At 45.8% G+C, this 25,547-nt stretch overlaps 1 protein-coding gene across 2 annotated transcripts in view; it reads right to left on the bottom strand.

The window, feature by feature from the left end:
- The window catches only part of TBC1D12 (TBC1 domain family member 12), a 287,846-nt gene that overhangs the window by 222,558 nt on the left and 39,741 nt on the right, over window positions 1-25,547 (bottom strand). For both annotated transcript variants that reach the window (XM_082267521.1, XM_082267522.1), the window contains exon 2: window positions 12,764-12,887. In XM_082267521.1, coding sequence (XP_082123647.1) covers window positions 12,764-12,887 — 124 coding nt within the window. The remainder of the gene's footprint in view (window positions 1-12,763; window positions 12,888-25,547) is intronic.

The raw sequence follows: 25,547 nt of genomic DNA, 5'->3' as shown, positions 1-25,547 counted from the left end.
AGTAACGTAGACGTCCCCCCACCCCTGAAACGGGTGAGGGCATCCCTTCAGGCGGAGGAAGACTGGGCCACAGCACCGGACTGACCGGCCTTGGGCTTACCAAACCAGGGCTCCTTGAAGGAAGGACCCCCACCATGCGCGGGGAGTTTTCCTCTTTGCAGCTTGGGGCAGTAGGGTACTCTTACCCCCTGTGAGACCTTGACAATCTCATCTAAGGAATCACCAAAAAGTCTTTCCCCCAAATAAAGGATATCAGACACAGTCTTTTTTTGAGGCATGGTCAGGCGACCAGCTCTTCAACCACACCATGCGACGGAGTGTGATCCCCACCGCAGACAAAATTTTAACCAGAGGAGCCTCGTCCAGGGCCGCATCACACAGGTACACCATGCCCTGGGTCATTTGGATCATCCAGTGCGAGGCCCAGCCCGGCTGTCTCTTGTAGTATGACTAGCTTGCATTAGTGAGTGAGAAAACAAAAATAAAAACAGAAAAATAAAACTGAGACAAGTAGTCCCAGCAGGGTAACCTAGTCCTACTCCTGAGCTAGGCAGCAAGAAACTGATTAGCAGCACTGAGTGTCTGAGGGTAATGTCGAGAGGGACAGCCCCTAAAAGGTGTGTCCTGGTTAAGCTTTTTTATCAAGTTTTCACTACCTAGCCTGCTCCTGCAGAGGGCGCCATTACCCAATAGTGAAGAACATATGGAAGGGCTGCGACTGTCAGAGGATGTAAGAGAAAGAACATTTGCTTTTCTGCAACAATTTTTTTCTCAGTAATACAAAAATAAATGCTTAACAGATGCATGAACTATTCATATGACCAATGTTTTTATATGGCTCTGAGGATTTCTAACAGAGCTGCTGCTTTTCCCTGCTTAGGGCATAACAAGTAAGAGAGAGCAAGCCACAAAACCACAGATAACACATGCAGGGTGAGAAGGAGAAGATTTAAATGTACTAGGCTATTTAAATCATCTGTTTCAGCTCTCAAACATAAAACAATGGTTTTTACTAGGCAATTTGTGATCATTCATTTTACCTCAAAGAAGTGCTATTGGTACATTTAGAGCCGGTTCACACTGGGGCGACTTGTCAAGCAACCTGGTCGCCTGACAAGTCGCCTGCCATAGATTAGCACAGGACCCATTCTAATAGGAGCGAGACATGTCGCTCAGACTTAGAAAAAGGGTCCTGAGCTTCTTTGGGGCGACCTGGAGCGACCTGCATTGACTTCAATGATATGAAGTCCGTGTCGGCCGCACCGCGACCTCACAGGTCGCCCCGGCAAGTCGGGTCGCTGCAATGTGAACCGGCTCTTAAAGAAAACATGTACAGGCCACCTTCGATGCAAACAAAAAAATTAACAGTGTAAAGATAGCATTGTAAGGTGTTTTAGCATACATTTTCCCCTTCACCTCAGCGCCACCACTGACTTGTCAGACTGGCTCCCTGAAACAATGGGGAAAATGATAATATGCCCAACTGCCTTGCACAGGTCTCTTTTTAGTTCCTGAGCAACTAATAGCCATGCCCAAGCATTGCCAGGTGAGGGGCCTGGGAGACAGAATGTGTGCCGACTGTGTTGTGTGTACAACAATGACAGCCAACAGTGAACTACTGACTATCAAGAGCCAGTAGGAAAGGCTCCGGATGACATACAGCCAAAGTGTTGCATGGTCAGGAGACACTCCTACCAGCATCTGTCATCAACGCCCACTTAAAGGATGCACCTGTAAAAAGGGTAAAAATAGCCATGGCCTAAAATTAAGAAAAAAAGATATTGCAATTGCTAAAAAGCATTAAATTCAGTCAAGAGGTGGAGTTAACCAGAGTCCATTTACCTTTTCTCTCCCTCTTTAGCCTGTGTGATAAAATCATGTTTATAGGCATCAAAAAAGGTCAAAATGAAATTTCTCTTCATTGACGGACGCAGTTCCTGATACATATCAGTAGGGTTATACTGCCCCCTACAGGAGTAGGACACTAGACAGAAAAAAAAAAGTTCTGGCTACGCCTATGAGGGTGCACGCTCTCTCTTCCTGCATAGGATGTCAGTTTTAATCTGTCTAGTCAGGAGTAAGGACCTAGTTACTTGCTGGGATCTCTGATCCCGGCAAAGTTTTTTTCTAGTTGATTTTTTTTTTTAGTTTGCTTTTCTCAGGATACTTTTCCTGAGAGATCTACAAGCAACTATGCTGGATGTATAGATCCAGTGGTCACCCCAGCTGGCCAATGAGCGCGCATACAGTAGGCCTTAGTTCTGCGCTGGGTCGGCCGCGACATAGTCCCACTGGGCGGAGACAGGCCCTGCGAGTTAAACGTCTCGCCAGGACTCATACCGCCGGGTCTAGGTCCAAGTAGCAGCGGTCCTATTTGGCCGACAGCCCCCCCACTTCGGAAGAGAGGGGTCCTGTCAGAAAATGGCGCCCGCCTGTGTTCCTGGTACGGTGAGTAAAATGTTCCCCCCTCTTCCCCTGGTGGATTTTGGGGTGGACAGGGGCCCCTCCCTGGGATGGTTGGATCCTTACAATCTGGGTTCCCCTCTGTCCTGTCACGCACCCCCCGTTACCTGCCCCCCCCCCCACACACACACTAGGGGCTGTTGGGCATACTCCCTGGGGCTGGGACCACGTTTCCAGGCCGAATGGGGGTCGGGGGTGCGCCGGACGAATGATCATGCGGGGGGGTCTCGGTCTGTACCTCCTGGGCCCACCTGCTGATCGATCCCGCTGTGGAATCTGGGTGTTTACTGTTTGTTTCAGGTGGACCTCATCTTGTTGTTCTGATGAGTCCTAGGTTGTCTGGTTGGCTATGTTTAGCCTTGGGGACTTGTTTTTTCTGTTGTTCCCACCCCCCCCCCCCCCTCATTTTATGGCACTGCTTTGGGACATCCCTACTGATATGCATCAGGAACTGTGTCCGTCAATGAATGATAGAGAAAACTGGATTTTTAACTTACCCTGAAATCCTTTTCTCTTAAGTTCCTTGACAGACAGTACCCGCCCCTCTATTTTGAGTTGGGTTGGTATTACTTCTCTAACACTGCTTTGATACAAAACTGACATCCTATGCAGGAAGAGAGGGTGCACCCTCTGGGATTGCCCATAGGCGTAGCCAGAACCTTTTTTTCTGTCTAGTGTCCTACTCCTGTAGGGGCAGTATAACCTTACTGATATGCATCAGGAACTGCGTCCGTCAATGAACTTAAGAGAAAAGGATTTTACGGTAAGTCAAAAATCCAGTTATAGTCCTTGTTCACATTGAATGCGGCACTGAAATTGTGCAACTTCATCTGAAAGCGCACAATTTCAAAGCTGCATGTCAAAGGGACTTGGAGGACATCTATGTGGCTTTATGCACAGATGTCTATGCATGTGGCTGCTGAAAGAAAAAAAAAAATGCTGGAAAAAGATAAAAAAAAAAAAAAATAAAAAAAACGCCCCTTTGAGTCTAGAACGGCCGGGGGTGGGGGAGAGAGAGGGATCCCACGCCAAAAAAAAAAAAACACGTGTGGCGACGACATCAATGGAGGGAGAAGACTTGTCAAACGCCATCTCTGCTTTTTTTAACACTACTTTTTTTTTTGGGTGAATGGGGAGGGGTACCCCATACTTATTCACATAAGAAGAAGGCCGAGATTTCAGAACCCCCTTGTTAAAAGGCGCATGCTCGCCCCTCCCCCACCAACTTCTGACCTGCCGGGCTGCGTGCTCAGATAAGGGTCTGGTATGGATTTTGGGGGGGGACCGCAGACATTTTTTTTTTTTTTTTTTCTAGCATGGGGTTTTCCCTCAAAATCCACATCAGATTGAAGGGTCAGGTATGGTCTTGGAGGGGGAACCCCATGACTTTTTTTTTTTTCATTTTGGCATGTGGGGGGGGGGGGGGGAGAACCCCCACGCCGTTTGACTGCCGATGACTTGGTTGTTAAGGAAGTGGCGGCTACTTAGCAACCAGTTCCTGTAGGTGTTTGTGGTGTGGTTTTAACAAGCCAAAAGTGCTTGTCAACAGCACCGCAAGCGTACATAGGGCGTTTGTGGGGAGAATTTTTAATGCATATCAATCGCACCTATTATTGTACATTAACTTTTTAGGAGCTTTTGTAAGCGCCAGTATTTTGAGCAAGTGTGAACGAGCCCTAAGGCTCTGTTCACATGTAGGCGTTTTGGGAGCGTTTTTCTGCTCTAGGATCAGCTCTCACAACGCCCAACAAGACAAATCCTATTCATTTCAATGGCCCCTGTTCACATCTGAGCGTTTTGACGCTGTGAGCAAAACGCCCAACGCTCAAAAAAGTACATGAGCTTCTTTTTGGGCAGATTACAGGCATTTTCCATTGGTCTCTATTCAATCTAAAAAGGCCTGCACAAAAAACGCCTGAAAAAACGCCCATAAAAACGCCTGTAATAGCAACGCCAAGATGTGGACGTAGCCTAAGGCTGTAACTTAACAAAATGTGAAAAAAATTAGAATACTTTCTGGATGAACTGTATATATACACATTCTTTGTTTACAAATAAAGATAAACAACATCATTAAGTGCCGATTTACGCTGATGCGATGCGGGAAAGCTGCGAATTCACAGCCTGTTCCCGCATCGCAAACGCACCCCTGGCAGTTCACTTCACACTGCCATATGCGATACGCTGGGGGTGTCAATGAAATGTTAATAACACCCCCAGTTTGATCGCATATCGCAGTGCGATCTTTACAGTTCGCACAGGATTGGATCGCACAAGTGTGAACCACTGTGCGATCCGATCCTGATGCGGCTGATAAAAAGGGTCCTGTGCGTCTTTGCTGCGGGTGCAGTACGAATTTAGCCATACAAAGTGTATGGCTGAACTTGCACCGCACAGCCGATCGCATGTAATGAAGGAGCAGTGCGTTCCGACCTTACATGCGATCGCCGCAGCCGCACATGTGAACCACTCTTTATAGCCCATTCACATTTGCGCAACTTGTCAGCCTGACAAGTCGCGGTATGTCGCGGTCCATTGAGTAGTACAGGACCCGTTCTAATAGGAGCGACACAAGTAGCGCCGACTTAGAAAAAATGGATTTTTGTAAGATCTTACCGTAAAATCCTTTTCTCTTAAGCTCATTGACAGACGTAGTCTTCTTGATTCTCAAGAGCTGGGTTATGTTGTCTCCGCAGGAGTAGGACTAGGCAGAAAGACAAAACGTTCTGGCTCCACCTTAGGGGCAGTCCCTGAGGGTATATCCTCCCTCTCTCTGCTACAGGGAATCAGTTCTGTTTTAAAGCAGTACAGAGAATTTAACCCAACCCAACTCAATGATAGAGGGGCGGGTACTACGTCTGTCAATGAGCTTAAGAGAAAAGGATTTTACGGTAAGATCTTACAAAAATCCATTTTTCTCTATCGCTCATTGACAGACGTAGTCTTCTTGATTCTCAAGAGCTGGGACATCCAGAAGCAGTGCCACAAATGAGGGGTGGGATTGACAAAATCAAATCCAATCTAGAAGGCCCAACCGGTGCCAAACTAGAAGTTTTAAAGGCTCATTATAAACAAAGAATGAGACTAAAGAAAAATTTTCCAACGGAAAAAACCCTCGAGGTAGACCACTGGTCTCCTCAAATTGCGGCCTGCAAAACCTTGCGGCCAAACGAGGCATCAGACGATGCCATTACATCAACTTTATAATGTTTAGTAAAGGTATGCACCGACGACCAGGTAGCCGCCTTGCACACCTGGACCACTGACGCCTGATGGCGAAAGGCCCATGACGCACTAAGTGCCCGAGTGGAGTGCGCCTTAACAGGGAACGGGGGCTCCCGACCCTTAATAGAATAAGCCTGTACTACCGTCTGTCTGATCCATCTGGAAATGGTCGCGGCAGATGCAGGCAACCCCTTTTTGGGTCCATCTGGGATCACAAAAAGTGAATCCGTCTTGCGAAACGAGTCTGTCGTTTTCAAGTATACCCTGATTGCCCGGACCACATCCAAGGAGTGTAAAGCAAACTCCCGAGGATGACTGGGCTTAGGACACAGGGAAGGTAATACAATTTCTTCATTCAGATGAAATTCTGAAACCACTTTTGGTAGGAAGGATGGATTCGGACGAAGAACCACCTTATCTCTATGAACCACCAGATATGGTGAACGACAAGATAATGCGGCCAGTTCTGACACCCTGCGTGCAGAAGTAATAGCCACCAAGAAGGCCACCTTCTGGGACAACGTGGGTAGAGGAATCTCCCTAATATCTTCAAAGGGAGGTTTCTGAAGAACCGACAACACTAAATTAAGATCCCAGGGGGGTAACGGCGCGTGCACTGGCGGAGCCAGATGTCGCACCCCCTGGATGAAGTTCCGCACCAAGGAATGAGTAGCCAAAGGCTTCTGAAAGAAGATGGCTAATGCTGAGACCTGACCCTTGATAGTACTCAAGGCCAGTTTCTGCTCAACCCCTTGTTGCAGAAAAGCCAATATTCGACTAATCGAATAAGACCGAGGACGGAACCCCAAAGGTTCACACCATGCAATGTAGGACTTCCATGTGCGATGATAAATCTTTCTGGAAGTCGCTTTCCTTGCTTCAACTAGAGTAGGAATAACTGAAGCTGACAAACCTTTGTCCTTCAGCACCTGGGTCTCAATAGCCAGGCCGTTAAAGCCAGCGATCGTAAAGCAGGATGGGAGATCGGTCCCTGAGACAGTAGATCCTCCCTGAGAGGAAGTCTCCACGGGACGTCCGCCACCAGTCTGACCATGTCGGCGTACCAAGCTCGACGAGGCCAGTCCGGCGCTACCAGGATTACTGGGATTCCTTCCTCCTCTATCCTGCGAAGAAGTCTTGGCAGTAACGCGAGAGGAGGGAAGGCATATATTAGCTGGTATTGCCCCCACGGGGCGATCAGTGCGTCTGCGGTTTCTGATCGCGGGAGCGAGCCACGAATCTCTGAACTTTCCTGTTGAATCGTGATGCCAACAGATCCACATCCGGGGTGCCCCACCGTAGGCACAACTGGTGGAAAACGTCTGGATGGAGGGACCATTCCCCCTGATCCAGGGTCTGACGGCTGAGATAATCTGCCTGCCAATTCTCCACCCCCGGGATGAACACCGCAGAGATTGCTGGAACAAATCGTTCCGCCCAGCGAAGAATGCAAGCCACTTCTTTGGCCGCTCGGACACTCTTGGTGCCCCCCTGGTGATTGACATAAGCCACGGCCGTGGCATTGTCCGACTGGATCCGAACCGGGCTGCCCTGGAGCTGCTCGGTCCAGTGAATCAGACAAAGTCTGATCGCTCTCAGTTCCAATACATTTATCGGTAACCTGGATTCTTCCGGGGACCAGAGTCCCTGGACAGATAACTGACCGAGAATTCCTCCCCATCCGGATAGACTGGCATCCGTGGTCACTATCGTCCAATATATTGGCAGAAATGACTTTCCCTGGCTGAGCATCGGAGACCGAAGCCACCAGACCAGAGACTCTCTGGTCTGTTTGCTCAATCGGATCTGATTGTCCAGGGATTCCGGATTCCGATTCCATCTGAGAAGAATCTCTTGCTGAAGAATTCGGGTATGGGACTGGGCAAATGGGACTGCTTCGAACGAAGCCACCATCAACCCCAGAACCCTCATGCAAGTCCGAAGGGAAGACCAGCTGTTGGACAGTAACAACTGGACTGCTGATTGAATCTTTCGGAGTTTCCCTACCGGAAGAAAAACTCTTGTCCTGACTGTGTCTAGAATTAGACCCAGATATTCGAGCCTCTGGGTGGGAACCAGAAATGACTTTTGCTGGTTCACCAGCCACCCGAATTCCTGTAAAGAAATCATAGTAATTTCTATGTTTTGTAGCAAGGTCTGAGGAGACTCTGCATGAAGCAGAAGATCGTCTAGGTAACCAAGGATCGATATACCTCTTTGGCGCAGAAGTGCCAACATTGGGGCCAACACCTTTGTGAAGACCCGCGGAGCCGTGGCGAGACCGAAAGGTAACGCCACAAACTGATAGTGGTTCTCTTCTACGGAAAAGCGTAGAAACCGCTGATGTCCTGCGAAAATGGGAATGTGAAGATAGGCGTCCTTGATGTCTATGGACGCTAGGACATCCCCTGGATGCAGGAAGGCTGCTACCGTGCGAATGGACTCCATTCTGAATCTTCTTATGTTGACGAAAGAATTGAGTGCTCTTAAGTCCAGAATTGGACGCACTTTGCCCTCTTTCCTGGGTATTGTAAACAGGTTTGAATAAAACCCTTGAAACCGTTCTGTCCAAGGAACGTGGACTACCACTCCTTGTTGTAGTAAATCTGTGACTGCTCTCCGCAGATCTTCTAAACGATCTGAGGATAGTCGGATATTGGAAGGGAAGAATCGCGCCGGTGGGAGAGATCGAAACTCGATCTTGTACCCTGACCTTATGACTTCGCAAACCCATTTGTCCGGGATTCTGGAAAGCCATGGATCCGGGAACCGGCTAAGACGTCCCCCCACCCCAGTTATGGGTGGGGGCGCACCTTCAGGCTTTGGATGGTTTATCTTCAGGTCTGGAGGGGGCGGGCTTTTGCTTGCCCGACCAACGACCCCTGACGCCTCCTGCAGGAGCTTTGGAGGACTTAGTTTTTTCACCCGCAGGACGAAAAAACCTCTTGTGAGCAGAAAAAGAAGGCCCTCGTCTTTGACGAGTTCCTCTACCTTTAAAATTTTGCGGTAAAAAGGTGCTCTTTCCACCCGTGAGATCTTTAATGATCTCATCTAAGTTGGCTCCAAATAGACGCTCTCCTGAAAAGGGGATATTAGCCAATGCTTTTTTGGAACCTTGGTCGGCTAACCAACCTTTTAGCCACAGTGTACGCCTGAGAACCACTGCTGAGACTGATGCTCGTGCCAATAATGGAGTGGCGTCTAACGCCGCATCACACACAAACTGTAACCCCTGTATCATTTGTTCCAACAAATCTGATACCGCCTGAGGGACCTCTTCTAAGTCCCGGCGTAACCACTTGGTCCATTCAGTTACAGCCTGCGAAACCAGACCAATAGCTATTATAGGTCTGAAAGCTGATCCAATCAAGGAAAACATGGTGCGAGACATAGCTTCTATCTTGCGATCCACTGGATCTTTAAAAGACGGAGCGTCTTCTAAAGGAATAACCGTGGCTTTATTCAATCTAGCAATTGGTGAATCCACCACAGGTGGTTCTGTCCATTTCTTAATAAGGGTTTCCTCAAACGGATAACGCCTGTCAATGCGTTTAGAAATAGTAAAAGTGCGTTTTGGCAGACGCCATTCTTCTTTGATTGGATTGCCAAAACATTTGGGCAATGGAAAAACCTTCGCCACTTTGATGCGTTTTTTAGTCCCAAAAGGGATTTCAGTTTCAGCTATTTCCGAAGGAATACCCTGTAACCTTAAGGTCTCTTGAACAGATACAATGAGTGCGTTTACCAACGCTTCCTCTCGGGCTATGGCGGATGCCGAAACATCCTCCTCACTGTCTGAAGAGACAGGACCCGAGACACCAATCCCAGATGAAGTACCTGCAACTGCAGAAATAGGCTCAGAGTCTGAATCCGAGGTTTCAGATAATAAGGGGTTAGGCGGGGGTCGCTTTCTTGCGCCCTGTCCCTGACAAGCCACTTCCACCCGGGACACAAAAGTTTCCATAATAGCTGACAATGATTCAATTGTCAATGGGGTGCTGGAGGATCCCGCAGACCCCTCGAGGGGATCCGGAGGAGATACATGAGTGGCAGGGTCCATGTTAATACAGGACACCTTTGCCAGCAAAACAAAAAAACTTTTTTTTTTTTTTTTTGTGTGTCTCCCCCTAGCGCAATAGCGCCCCTCAGAGTACCTGCTTCTCGATCCCACAGAGAGAGAGAGGGACCCCCAAGGCTCACCAACCGATGCAGTGCAGTTTCCAACCAACTGCAGTCAGCGTCTGTCTTACACAGACTGGAAGGAGCTGTTTGCTTTTTCCCGGGTAGAAGGCGTGGCTCCGCCCCCTGTGTACGCCTTCCGGCGTTCCCAGCTCTCCACGAGGTAGCTGGGCTCACAAAACATGGCCGCCCCATAGAAGAGACATAAGACTCCAAAAACATGGCGGCCGGCGTGACCTGAGGATATACATGCATTCGGTCTACGGCAAAATGGCGGCGGACCGCCGAAATCGTTTTCCCAGCACATCCACCTGCATCTCTGCTAAGAGGCGATATATGGATCTACAGAAGATACACTACACATAAGGTAGGATTATACCTCCTATGTCTGCTGTAATGTTACAGTCTGCTGGGTAGAGTGTTAGCTCTTAAACCAAGTCCACTTCCCACAAACACATGCTGTATTACAAGGGGGACTTGTAAGTATCAGATATATACTGACCATATATGGAGGGGCCCATAATACATACTGCCTCATAACGAGGAAAAAAGGGAACGTTTACTCACCATACCGAACCGACAGGCACCCTCTCTTCACAATACCCTCTCCACCGGGGTGGGGGTTTGTGGACCACTCCGGACGCCTCGACTCTCTGGTACCTGGCGTCCAAGCGAGACTTTTAACTCGCAAAGTCAGTCCCTTCACTGGGACTCCGTCGCGGCCGACCCAGCGCGGAGCTCTGGTCTGCACGCGCTCGTAGGCAGAAACCGGGGTGACCACTGGATCTCAACATCCAGCCCGTCGCCCGGCCCCGCATACTTACTTGAATATGTCGCGGCCGACTAAGCGCAATGCCATGGTCTGCGCGCGCTCGTAGGCCGGCTGGGGTGACCACAAGTGTCGCCCAGTCCGGCATTTTTTGCTTGAAGATCTCACAGGAAAAAACACTGGAGAAAACTACCTAAAAAATGTCTTTTTCTTAAAGAAAAAAAGTCTTGCCAGGACCAAAAGATCCCAGCAAGGAACTTAGGTCCTTACTCCTGACTAGACAGAAAAAAACTGATTCCCTGTAGCAGAGAGAGGGAGGATATACCCTCAGGGACTGCCCCTAAGGTGGAGCCAGAACGTTTTGTCTTTCTGCCTAGTCCTACTCCTGCGGAGACAACATAACCCAGCTCTTGAGAATAAAGAAGACTACGTCTGTCAATGAGCGATAGAGAAAAGGGTCCTGTACTACTTTGGGGCGACCTGGGAGCGACTTGCATAGACTTCCATTATGTGAAGTATCTGCAAGTCACGGTGCACAGCGGTGCACGCGACTTCACAGGTCGCCCCCCGAAGTCGCGTCGCCTCAATGCGAATGGGCTCTAATAGCTTATAAAAAGTAATTTGAGCAAGCTATCAAGAGCTTATTCATTGGTGCAGGGATGGACCACTATTTTTCCCAAGAGGCCACACAAGAAACTGGGACAGTTGTGGAGGGCCAAACCTAAAGCAGTATTAAACCCAAAAGCAGATATGTATTATATTTCAGTTAAATTCTTATATGTGATGGCCTCAGTTTTATTTTATGGGCTCGGTTTCCTTTATTTTTGCCTAGTGATCAAGCCAGTAAGTCTGTAGTTTTTCAAAATAATAAGCTGTCCTGCATATGTAACAGTTACAGGGTTGAGACAAGCCATCTACTGACAGGGGTGATTACTGATAATCTGTTATGTAAAGTCTTTATCCCCCCAAAGTAAAAAAAAAAAAAAAAAAAGGAGTGGTTTATTGTAACGGCTTATAAAGTATGAGCTGGAGATCAGCCTTAATTTGTTAGTATATCTAAATCTGCTCGTATATCCATACAACACTCCCCTCCCCCAAATTAAAAAATGCTGCTGTCCATAGGTGCCCCCTGTGCTCTTTCTTCCAGAATGGGGGCACTCTAATACAGGGGGTGTGTTGCTGGCCAGATCACAGGCTGAAAAAAACAGAGGTAAAAAAGCCCAGGAAGCTACCACATCTAATGATTGGTAAACTGTAATATACATTTTTTTATTTTGGGTTTAATACCGCTTTAATTCGGCTCAATAATAATTTTGGAATTGGAAAGTACACAAAAATAGAAAACAAACATCTGGGGCTAAAATAAGTAAAACTGCTACTGAAATGGGTCCCTTCAGACGGGTGGTCGGGGGCTGGTAAAAACGGGCAGCTAAGCCATGGTTGTACTAGCCCTCAGTCATCCACATGAACTGTAAAATAACAGCCAGATGGGCTATTCACATGTCGTGGCCATGATGCTTCGCTTTGTGGCCATAGCATTTTTAACTCTGGGGGCAGAGTTTGATAATTGGCACCGCTTGCCAAATCACCCACTGAGTTCAACAGGGCCATACCAAGAACTTGGCCAGTGGTAGAGTGGTTGGAGACAGTTAAGACGTCTCCTAGGCAATGTTCCCACACCAGAACTGAGCTTCCCTGCTATACCAATCAGCTCCTTAGGCTCTCTCCCTCTTGCAGCTCCCCACATGGACATCCCACAGCATGCCTCAGTCAGCTTCCTCAGTGAAAAAGATGGCAGGCTCAGAGAGGCATGCTGACAGTGGGGGCATCCTGAGACAGACAGAGGCAGCCAAAGGGCTGGATGTGGCCCTGGGGCTGCAATTTGCCCAGGTCTGCTCAAGTGGCATATATTTTTACATTTATAACTGTAGAAAAAGGTACAGGTTATAATTTATTATATGGATTACAGACATTTAGGTTTTCAAGTAATTTGAGTAAAAGGTTGGAATGTTTAGCATTAACAATTCATTGATTTTGGTTGTTTTGAGAAATGCATTACAGTTTTATCAAGTAAAACGAATGTGTTTTATTGCAGAAAATAAGTAAATAGAGCCAAAGTTTACTAACCTGCTGAATTAATTTACTGTCTTTCTGAACATTCTCTCTAGGAGGAACTTTACCAAACAACTTCCATCCAGGAGCACTTAGTCCAGGTGATTTTAGATCTTTAGATTTTTTTGAGAAGAAGTTTCTGTTGAGAGAGAAAAGAGGCATTTATTTAGAAAAATCCAAGTCTTAAAAGTATAACTGAAGGCAAAACTTTTTCTTTATAGTTTTGGATAGAGTGGAGAGGGATTAGGGGTTAAAAACACTTTTTAATTGCTGTGTGCCCCTGTTAGGGAGATTCACACTATTTACGTCCAGTATATCATTATCATTGAAAGTGCAAATAAACTGAAAAAAAAAAAAAAAGTTTTTGGGATGTCCCCAGAAACGTAGTGGAAGAGATATCCTATAATGGGAACATTGGTTCTGGTGGGCTGGGGGACGCAATGGATTCCCCTAATTTGCAGGTATTTCCTTTCAGTTCCTGTTTTGGCTATGGGACAAGTGAAGGTTAATCTAAAATGAAAAAAAAAAAAAAGGTTTTTCTAAACTTCTACTTTAAGGCTTTAACATACATCTATTTCTAACAATGACAAGAGATGCAACTATTCTGTCAGCATGCCACATAGTCACAGATTATTCCATTACCAGGGACATATTATTCAACTTGGTGGACTCATTCTTGCTATTCTATCATGAACTGCATGTCAAACCTTGAGTAGAGTGACCTATGTGTACGCTAACTTGCATTACATAATTAAAGTATTGGTATGCAAAATTAAAATCTTATGTAAGCTTTAGGATGTTAACAGTTCAAAACCTATTTTTTTTTTTTTTTTTAATAATTTGAACTTTGTAGTTTTCACTAACAAACTTTCAATCCTGCTACGAAGGTACATGATCAGACACATCCTGGTAGGGTGCATGCAGTCTGCCTCCGATTAGATGCAAGAACCCCAAGCGGGGGATCCTGCGACTGGCTATTCATGGAAGGTTAAAAACGTGGCGAAAACAAGTATTTGATGTTTATAAGGGAGTTCTTTTAAAAAAAAAAAACCAACATCTTTTTACTCTATAACCATTACGGTCTGAATTACACATACACTAACAAAAACATTTTTCATATTGCTAAGGAATATCATAGGGAAAGAAAATTAAATGCAAGATTAGGTAGCCAAGAGATACTTTTAGGAGATATAATACAATGGACCCAACATTTAGCTGTTATTTCTTAGGACCATTGATTACCTGGTCCCTGAAATGTATCCAAAGCCATAATGCCAGCACCTTACTGGGTCTCTAGCCACATGCCTGCACACAGAGATGTGGAAACACGCAGTTAGGATTATAACAATTTATACCAACGAGTACATTACAGAAAGAAAGGCATAGAGCAGGGGGTCGGGAACCTTTTTGGCTGAGAGAGCCATGAACACCACATATTTTCAAATGTAATTTCGTGAGAGCCATACACTATATTTCAGGGGTCGGGAACCTTTATTTAATATTCAAATTCAGGGGCCGCAGCTATACAGTGAGTGATGGAGCCATGTGAAAGTGCCTGGAGTCCGGTCGGGAAGAGAGCAGAGCAGGCAGGTATGCAATGAGGCCGGAGTGGTGAAGCGCCTGCAGGCCTGCGAGTGATGGAGGCGAGTATAGGGCCTGAGAAAATGGCGGCCGGCCACTGAAGGCCTCAGAAGTGGATTTGAGAGGCAGCTCCCGCGGGTCCCCAGGTGTCCGAGGGGCAGGAGATTGTGTCTGTCGGGACACAGGGAGAGGATGGCAGGTCTCCTTACCGGGCGGTGATTGCCAAGGCCCTCAGATGTACAGCACACGAGCCGGCGGCAGTACCGCAAGTAGGACGCGGGGTCCGTAGCGCGGCAATCCGGTCACCCAGAGACGAACTGAGGGTAGCGGTGGGTAGCCCACAAAGTGTACCGTCAATGGGTGCAGAAATCTCCTTGGCACCGGCACAGCTACGCAGATGGCACTGGATTGAGTGGTAGACGAGGCGGAGCTCTGGGACTACACGTCCAGTGCGGCCCACATCCGGACACGCCCACCGTCTGCGAGCTAGATGCAGCCATCAAAAGAGCCACGTCTGGCTCGCGAGCCATAGGTTCCCTACCCCTGGCATAGAGGGTAATTTACTAAAGGCACATAGATTGAACGTTGCAAGTGTAGTTGCATTCATTTACCCCAGAGCTTAGTAATTGTGGTGAAGTTTCACTTTGTAAAACATACCCAACCAGGTGCAAGGAACATAAAACAAACACACAGCATTTTTGCTTGCACAGGATTGGATGATGGAAATCAGCAGAGCTTCACCACATTTTGTAACCTCGTTTTGTTCGGAAACGGCTCATTTTATCATTAGTTACTAGGATTTCTAATTTCTCTGAAATTGTTTTCCTGTTCTGTGTAACGGGAGCAAAGATTATCCGAGCTCAGGTATTTACCGCTATTTTCCCATTGTGATAATTTTCACTCATGTATTGTTATTAGATCAAGACGGGAGAGGGAAATCTTGGAAGATAAATCAAAAAGTTTGTTTTGTTTTTTAAAAAGAGTGAGTGGCAGATTTTGAAGACGCTCTTCTTTTTGCAGATTTGCATTTACACCCTGTTCCAAATTATTATGCAAATTCTATTGAAGTGTCACAAAGATTAAATATTTTGTTTTTCTAGTTCTCAGCTCGATTCCCTGCTGAGAAAAACGGAGTCCGCCGACGGGCAAGTGTGAAAGAGGCACAGTAACTGATCAAAGAGAGAAAGAACCGCTCCGATGAGAAAATAATCCCACAAAACATCCAACACAGGTGCAGGCAAGGATCCGCAATCCAGGCAGCAGTGATGCAAGGAAAAAAGAAGCCGCACTTCCGGTTGTAGATGTGAAGTATTAAAATCCAGTTTTATGGATATCCAAAATAAGACAATAAAAACATGTGAAGCATATCCACAATGGTTACGACTAAGCGGACGTTTCCGGCTTCTTTTTTCCTCACATCAAGTGTGAAAGAGGCCCAATTCATTGATGGCATTGTGTCTCAGGGCTCTTTTGATCACTGAAAACAATCTCGGACACCTGTGATAATTAGATTGCCATGTGAGCCCAATTTAAGGAAAAACTACTAAGCAGAGCACCATTTTCATGCAATATGGGGAAGAAAAAGGATCTCTCTGCTGCTAAAAATAGTGAAATAGTTCAATGCCTTGGACGAGGTATGAAAACATTAGATATTTCACAAAAACGTAAGCGTGATCATCGCACTATTGAGAGATTTGTGGCTGATTCAGTGCACAGACGGGTTTGTGCAGATAAAGGCACAATGAGGAAGATTTCTGCCAGATCCATGCATCGGATCAAGAGAGCAGCTGCTAAAATACCATTACATAGCCGCAAACAGATATTTGAAGCTACGGGTGCCTCTGGAGTCCCAAGGACATCAAGGTGTAGAGTCCTCCAGAGTCTTGGAACTGTGCATAAACCTTCTATTTGGCCACCACTAACCAATACTCACAAGCAGAAACGGCTGCATTGGGCAGAACAATACATGAAGACTAATTTTCAAACAGTCCTGTTCACTGATGAGTGCCATGCAACACTGGATGGTCCAGATGGATGGAGTAGTGGATGGTTGGTGGACAGCAACCCTGTTCCAACAAGGCTGCGACGTTGGCAAGGCGGTGGTGGAGTCATGTTTTGAGCCGGAATCATGGGAAGAGAGCTGGTCGGCCCCTTTAGGGTCCCCGAAGGTGTAAAGGTGACCTCTGCAAAGTATGTGGAGTTTCTGACTGACCACTTTCTTCCCTGGTACAGAAGGAAGAACTATGCTTTCCGTAATTAAATCATCTTCATGCATGACAATGCACCATCTCATGCTGCAAAGAATACATCTGCATCAATGGCTGCTATGGGGCTAAAAAAGGAGAGAAAGTCACGGTGTGGCCTCCATCCTCCCCTGACCTCAATCCTATTGAGAACCTTTGGAGCATCCTCAAGAAAAAGATCTATGAGGGTGGGAGGCAGTTTACATCCAAACAGCAGCTCTGGGAGGCTATTCTGACATCTTGCAAACAAATTCAAGCAGAAACTGTCCAAAAACTCACAAGTTCAATGGATGCAAGACTTGTGAAGCTGCTATCAAAAAAGGGGTCCTATGTTAAAATGTAACGGGACCTGTTAAAATGTTTAAAAAGTTAAAATGTTGTTATAAGCTTGATTGAAATAGCTTTTGATTTCAGTAAATATGCTGCAAACACAACTAATGACAATTTTCAGTTTTTTACAACCTATAAAGTGTTTTGAAAAACTTACTGTGCGTAATAATTTGGAACAGTGCATTGTAAGTTTTTTTATGTTAAAAAAAAAAAAAAAAATACTGTCATTTACATTAGGTTTGTTTAATAAAATTTAAATTGTACTCTTAATAGTTGATAACGTGAATTATGCTGACTGTTATTAACATCAATTATTTAGGTAAATGAGAATATAAATGTGCATAATAATTTGGAACAGGGTGTACTTACTGCTCTGTCGACAGATGTTAGCTATCAAGTAAGGGACCTTTCACACAGGAGGTCCGATCAGGTCTGTCTGCCTGTCAGTTTTTAGGCGTTGGGTACCTGATAAGACCCTCCATTCACCCCTATGAATCCAATCCTGTCCGCCAAATCCAGACGATGGTGACCATAGTTTCCAGCTGCCTGGAGGATCAAATCAGATAGGATCAGGTGAAAACTGACAGGCGGCCCATTTTCACCAGATTAATCCATGGGGGAGAGCAGGACCCTGTACATCACCGCCCTGCACCGTGAGCAGAGATGGACCTTTCATCCCCCTGCTCAGTGGGGATCAGCAGAAGGCCCCCACCAAGCAAAGCAGAGTCCGCAGAGAAGAACCGCCCGTGTGAAAGGACCCTTAAGAATTCAAGAGACATTCCTCCCAATAGGGACAAAGGCATTGTTACAAAACTCAAGATGTTTTTAGGGCAGCTTCACACTGCCCCTCTGCGAATTTGCTAAAGTGCAGCTAACACGCAGTTATCCTGGGGGTTACCTGTGCTTTCCCATAGACTTCTATGAGTTCCTGCGGTTTTTGGTGTGGTTTCAGAAAGCGCACCAAAACTCCTGCATGCTGCATCTTTGATGTGTTTTCTGAACTCCACCAAAACTGCGGGACATCTCAGAAGTCTATGGGAAAGCACAGCTAACCCACATTATACCCATGGGTTAGCTGTGGTTTGCTCAAAGCGCAGTGGGACCACACCGGGACAGTGTGAAGCTGTCCTTAACCTTTCCCTACTTCATACAAAAAAAGAAAAACAAAAAAAAATAAAAAATCTAAAAGTTTTCAGCACATAAGAAAATGGCTAAACTGCTTAGAAAAGTATGTGGCGTGATTAAAAAAATATTTAAAAAAAAAGGTTAAAGCAGCATTTATTTTAAAACAAAAAATGTAATATATTGCATCCTACCGATCATGTGGTGGCTGCATTAGTTTTGTTTTTTGGATTTTCTGTTTTCACCTAGTGATCTTGCCAGTATCACACCTGTATTAGGTCTTTCACATAGGCTTTAGCTTGTACAGTGGGGAAATTATTTGATCCCCTGCAAATTTTGTACGTTTGCCCGCTCACAGAGCAGGACACACGGGCAGCACAAAACGGGTATATTTTTTTTCGGTAAGGTAATGCCCCCCTCATGGTGGCATGTGATCCTTTAAAAGTTGGTGGTCAATAGTGTATACCCCCTTTATGGTAATTATGTCTCAGTGTACCCCTTTTTGTTAGGGAGTCAGCTAGAGCAGGTCTACATTTCTTTTCTTCTTGCTGAACAGCTCGGATTACAGGCTAAAAAGGCACATAATACATTTGAGTGGCTCCGTACCTTGTGATAGCTGTAATGGCCAATCACTGGAATTATAATTGTAAATAGTAGCTTGGCTTTGTGCACCTCTCTCAGATCGGCTCTGTAATCTAAACTGTTCAACAGTTCAATCACTGACATTTAATGTGCACACTGGGCACCTCTGCCTTATTTATGGACTGCTTTTTTTAAACAATGTTCCAGAAATACATGTACACCACCCTCCTATTTTAAACTGCACAGTGGTAGTGAACAGGTTAAGACAGTGAAATTTTATTTCATCAACATTTTTTTTTCAATTATCCATCTATACAAATTCACTAAACTCAAGCATTAGTTTCCTTTAATTAAAACTGGTCATTGCAAATGTTAGAGTGGTACTCATATTTTTTGGTTTCAAATAAAAGACACAAGTGTTCCAGTAAAAAGATAATATTTAGCATAATGATCATGCTGCTACTATAATCAAATACGAAAAGGAGAAAAGAAAATCATCAAAAATAACTAAGCATCTAGAAGTTTGCAAGCATTTTTTATTTCTAGAATTCTTGTGATCTACCACAGCTATTTCCTTTTCTCTTCCTCCCCTGTGAATTCTGAGTAAAACCATGTGTCAAAGCATTACTATCCCGTGAATTATGCAGCGCTGGATGTGAACCCAGAGCAATTTCTTCATTGTTTCTTGACCTTGCTTTCTAGCAGTGGAGGGATTCTGAAGCAATAACTAATAACTAAAAAATAGAAAAATTGTTTTTAAAAATGTATTCCAACTATAGAGAACAGTGAGACTAACAAAATAAAGATTCTACAGATTTTCATTAGAAGGGAATGAGGCCTAGACAATCCTTTCCATCGGAAAATAGAACACAAGTCATTTGTGTATGTTAAAACAGTAGGCTCTCCTGCAGCTGCTGTTATGCTTAGGTTCATTCTATCCAGCCACCATCCTAGGGAGGTGCAAGCCATCACTAGGCAGCTTCTTCTGTTCTTAGCACTGGCACCATAATAAAGTAATTGGAAGTATATTCCACCCAAATCCTAGTAAGGTTAGATGAGGCTATAAGAATGGCAAGTTCCTAAGTACAGTTAGATGTACAAAAAGTCCTGAACTAGATTTCTAATTGCCTTGTCACAATATAATGGGTTTAATAATCCCTGTGGTTGTAAAGGCTGAAGGTTTTTTACCTTCGTGCATTCTATGCATGAAGGTAAAAAAAAAAAAAAAAAAAACACTTCAGTGTGCAGCTGCCCCCTAACATTTACCTACGTTTGATCTAGATCCAGCGATGTATATAAGACCCCAGGCTCTCCCTCCTGATTGGCTGAGATGCAGCAGCCATTGGCTCCTGCTGCTGTCAATCACAGCCAGTGAGGCTGGAGCAGGGGTGGGGCTGAGCCACGCTCTCTGTCTTATGAACACACAGAACCAGTTTAGGAGCGAGCACACACGAGAGCCCCCACAAGCGGGAAGGGGGAGGGGGCCCAGAGCGTAAACAGGGAGAAGAGGAGGATTGGAGCTGCTCTGTGCAAAACAGAACAGGTTAGTATGACATGTTCGTTATTTTTTGTTTTTTAAATACATTTTTTTTCTTTACATTTGCTTTAAAAACTGGTGACAAGTTTACCTTTGGGAACAGGTTACATGTTCCACCCAATTTTAGGGTGTAACACGTAACATGTTCCCAGTGCTGCAGAGAGAAGTTCCCCATACTAGCTGCCACTATTTGCACACAGCGTGGCCGTGCGTGGCTCCGACCACACGGCCGCTTCATTCAGACACATAGCTCACTGTGTCTAAATGAACTATAACCCCCCGACATCCTTATCGGCTGTCGGCTTGTAGTTCACAAGGAACTACCATGGCACTGTCAAGTGCTGTGGTAGTTCATTGAATCTTCCTGTCAGGGAGTATCAGCGTACGGGATGTATGGGCAGATACACAGTGTGCAGGGGACCTGTATGACATCAGTGATCTGCTGATCGCTGGTGCAATCCTTTCCAGGCTTCTGCAACAAAAAATAAATGCTCATTTTTTTACCTGCAAAAAATTGTGCTTTTAATATCCAAAAGGAGAACTAAAAGGCAAAAACTATTTTTTTATATATATTTTGGATAGAGTAAGGGAGGACAGCCAAAACAGGAAGTGAAAGGACATCCCTCCAAAGTGAGGCAATCTCTGGTTGTCACTAGAATGCAAAATTTAGGATTTGCCCTTACTTTCACTTTTCAATGAGAACAGTAAACACAAATAGAGAGAGTTAATCTCCCCACTAGGTTTCTACTCCCGCTCCACTTTTTTTTTTTTTTTTTTAAGTTTTGAATAAAAAGGGAAGGCTTGCTTTTAGTCACGTTTTAAAATAATTTATCGGTGTTTTGTTCACATGACAGAACTGGCTTAATGGGTCGAAATAATCCACATTAAGCCTGGAAAACATGATGGGGGTGCGGTTGTTACTGGGCATGGGGAAGTGATCTAGTGGCTGAAGAGCTGCTGGATGACTTCCATCCAACAGCCGACTTGTCAGGCTTGGGTTCAGTTTACACCTATGCGTCTTTCGGTGCTTTTCACAGAAATGCACTACAGTTCATTTAACATGGTTTCCTATGCTTTTTTGAAAAGGGTCAGGGACTTGTTTTTTAAATGCAAAACAGTGCTTTTTGGGTTCAATAGACTATAATGGGAGAAGCTACAGAAAAAATAGATTTTTTTTTACTTACCGTAACAGCCATTTCTCTGATGTTCATTGACGGACATAGCTCCTACCATTCATAACCATTGGGTTATACTGCCCCTTACAGAAGTAGGACAATAGGCAGATAAAAAATTCTGGCTACAGCCATGGGCAGTCCCAGGGGGGTATACCCTCTCTCTGCCATAGCCATTCAGTTTTGTAAAAAGCAGTGAATAATAAGAAGAGAATAATAACTCCACAGAGGGGTGGGTGCTGTCAATGAACATTAGAGAAATGGATTTTACGGTAAGTCAAAAATCCCATTTTCTCTTTCGTTCATTGGCAGACAGCTCCTGGTAGTCATAACCATTGGGACGTTCCAAAGCAGGGTTAAACATGAGGGGTGGGAACAACCAAAAACTCCCCAAGGCTAAACCAGCCAACAGGGGCTCAACCAAATAACCGGAGACCACCTGAAAAAACAATACACCCTCCTCAAAGAGGATCAGGTCCCCTTAAACAGCAGCCTGCAAAACCTTGCAGCCAAAGGAAGCATCCACAGATGCCAACACATCCACTTTATAAAACTTTGTAAAAGGGTGCACGGACGACCAGGTGGCCGCCTTGTCACTGATGCCTGATGACGGAAGGCACTAAGCACCCTAGTAGAGTGCGCCTTAAGAGGGAAAAGGAGGAACCTGACCCTTGATGGAATAGGCCTAAACCACTGTCTGTCTGATCCATCTGGAAACGGTCACAGAAGAAGCGGACAACTCTTTTCAAGGTCCATCCGTGAGCACAATAGAGAGTGTGACTTCCTGAAAGACTCCATAGCTGCCAGGTACAGCCTAATTGCCCAGACCAAATCCAAGGCATGCAAGGCAATTTTCCTAGGATGTTTAGGCCTGGGACACAGGGAAGGGAACACAATGTCTTCATTCAAATGGAAATCAGAGACAACCTTTGGGAGGAACGACGGACAGGGGCAAAGAACCACCTTATCTCTGTGAATCACCAGGTAAGGTTCACAGCAAGGGGATCTTCCGAAGTTTCTCAAAGGGAGGCTTCTAGGAGACTGAAAGCACCAAATTGAGGTCCCAAGGAAGAAATGGAGACCACACTGGAGGAACCAAATGTCAGACACCCTGAAGAAAGGTGCGCACCAGGGAAAAAAAAAGTGTGGCCAGGTGTCATTGGAAGAAAACCGCCAAAGCAGACACCTGGCCCTTGATGGTACTCAAGGCCAATTTCTGTTCAAACCCCCATTGAATGAAGGCCAAGGTTAAAGCCACGAGAAGGAGCGAGGATGAACTTCAAGAGACTCCAACCACGCAATGTACGTCTACCACGCACAATGGTAAATCTTCCTAGAAGTAGATTTCCTAGCTTTCAACAAGGTAGGAATCAACGACTCAGATAAACCCCTATCTTTCAGCACCTAGCGTTCAACAACCAAGCCGTCAAAGCCAGCGATTGTAAAGCAGGATGGAAGATCGGTCCTTGGGACAGAAGATTCTCCCTGAGAGGAGGCTTCAAAGGAACGTCAGTGACCAGCTCGGCGTACAAAGCCCAGGGAGGCCAGTCCCAAGCCACTAGATGACAGGAATCCCTTTTGCCTTGATCCTATGTAGAAGTCTGGGCAGAAGAGGAGGGAAGGTGTAAATCAAACGATACTGACCCCACAGAGCCCCCAGTGCATCTGTGGCATCCGCTAGAGGATCCTTTGACCGAGCCACAAAACTCTGCACCTTTCTGTTGAGCCGAGATGCCAACAGATCCACCTCGGGGGTGAGCCACCAGAGACATAGCTGATAAAACACCTCCAGACAAAGACAACTGCCGACTGAGATAACCCGCCTGCCAATTTTCCACCCCGGGAATGTGTACGGCAGAGAGGGCTGGAATGAGCCGCTCTGCCCACTTTAGAATGCTGGCTACCTCCAGAGCCACCAGGAAACTTCTTGCGCACCCTTGGTGATTGCCATATGCCACGGATGTGGCATTGTCCGATTGAATGCGCACTGGACAACCCTGAAGACAATCCGTCCCATGATCAAGACACAGTCTGATCGCTCTAGGATACAAAAAATTGATCGGTAAAACCGATGGAGAATAGGCCTCAGGGACAGATCAAGGCAGGATGGCCCTGAAAGGAGGCCCTGCCAGGTACAACCCCCACGCACAGCCGATCATCTGGTCGCCGGCGGCGCACACCCCCCCCCGGACCCCCAATGCTAGTAAGCGCCCTGCCCCCACAACAGGAACAGTGGCCAGACCACCCAAACAGCCCCAACAGATGTGGAGGGGAAGAGCAGGTGAGGGACTCGGCAAGGGGTGCCTTTGGGAAGGAGGGGAACCCGGGGGTCTGAATATCCCAAGGAGGGGTCCATGTCCACCCCAAAACCATGTAGGGGGAGAGAGGGGACAAACTACTCACCCTACCAGGAACCAGGCAGGCGCCGCTCCAGACAGAACCCCTCTCCGTCGAAATGGAGGGCTATTGGCCAGAAGAAATGCTGCGACTTGGGCCGAAACCCAGTCATATGCAATCTTGCGAGTAGTTTAACTCGCAGGCCAGCCCCTGTCCAGTGGGGCTATGTCATAGCCAACCCAGCACAGAGCTGAGGTCTGCACGTGCTCGCTGGCCAGACTAAGGTGACCACTGGATCTAGATTATCCAGCCCGTCGCCCAGTCCGGCAGTTGATTGTAGATCTCACAGAAAAAAAAATTCTATCTATAAAGAAAAATATTTGCCAGGACCAAAGATTCCAGCAAGGAACTAGGTCCTTACTTCTGACTAGGCAGAAAAAAAATGAGTGGCTATAGCAGAGAGAGTATACCCCCTGGGACTGCCGCCCATGGGTGTAGCCAGAATTTTTTTGCCTAGTGTCCTACTCCTGTAGTGGGCAGTATAACCCAATGGTTATGAATACCAGGAGCTGCGTCACTCAATGAACGAAAGAAAAAAAAGTTTTTGTTTTGGTTATACATTTTTGTAAATAAGTTTTCTCCTTCACTTACAAGCACTGAGGCGGCACTAATATGCAGCACTGATGGCCACTGATATGTAGCACAGATGGGCACTCATAGGTGGTACTGAATGGCATCGTTGATGGGCACTGATTGATTATAAGTGCAGACCCATCAAGAATGCCAATGTGCAGATTATCAGAGCAGACCGCCGTCAGGAGAGCCGCTGATTGGCTTGCCTCTATCCACGCCTTGGCAGCATGAATAGAGGAAGAGCGGATAAACTGCATTTGATTGGACACAGCTGATCACATAGTAAAGAGCCTACGTCATAGGCGATCTGTCACCAAGGTATGTAAAAACTTTTGATCAGGGTCATTTGGGTAGTTTCTGTTGTCATTAGGATTTAAAAAGAGTAAACACAGTTGATTGATAATAAATGGCTTCAGCCAAATACTAACCACGAGTGAAAGAAAAGTTGTGTTATTCATATTCTCTGAAAAATGGCCAAGAATTCATAAATTCTACCAGGGTATGTAAACTTATGAGTACAGTATATAATATATAAACTATATATATATATATATATATATATATATATATATATATATATATATATATATATATATATACACACACACACACACACACACACACACACACATATATATACACACACACACACACACACACGTACATACACAGTGGATATAAAAGTCTGCACACCCCTGTGAAAATGTCAGGTTTCTGTGATATAAAAAAAAAAAAAAAAAAAAAAAAAAAAAACCCCCTCTTTTTCCCTTCCTCTCCCTCAAAAAATCTCCCCCCCCCCCCTCCCCAGTCACCAAAAACTCTCTCCTTTCCGTGCATACCCTTTCTCCACGGGTTTAGGTGGCCATGGATATTTAATGACCTCAAAGTACCAGATAATAATCTGATGATCCAATCATAATGCTGCTGGTTGAAAAAGGTTGACAGATGTATATTATGATTCACGTGACCCTTCTAACGTCACGATTTGGAGTTCCCCCTGCAGTCTCTGAAATTGATAGATCTTCCTCATTGGACTTCAGCTTACCTCCTGCCTCCTGACCGGGGCAGAACAATCAGCCAGTTTGGGATCTGAATAGGGGTAATCCCTAGACAGGCAAAAAAAGCAGGTAATTCTGCAGGGGACCTGAGAGTGAATGTAGTAGTATCTTTCCGGAAAAAAAACGCTAGGGGGTACCCCCAACGGTATGTATATCCCGCCCGGCGTGCGGCGTCTAGCGCCGGTCGAAGAAGTGCTCTGCGTT

This window comes from Pelophylax lessonae (assembly GCF_965119305.1).
Source record: "Pelophylax lessonae genome assembly, chromosome: 9".
NCBI lineage: Eukaryota > Metazoa > Chordata > Amphibia > Anura > Ranidae > Pelophylax > Pelophylax lessonae.
Note: the sequence above shows the minus strand (reverse complement) of the source record. Positions and strands in the feature narration are given on the sequence as shown.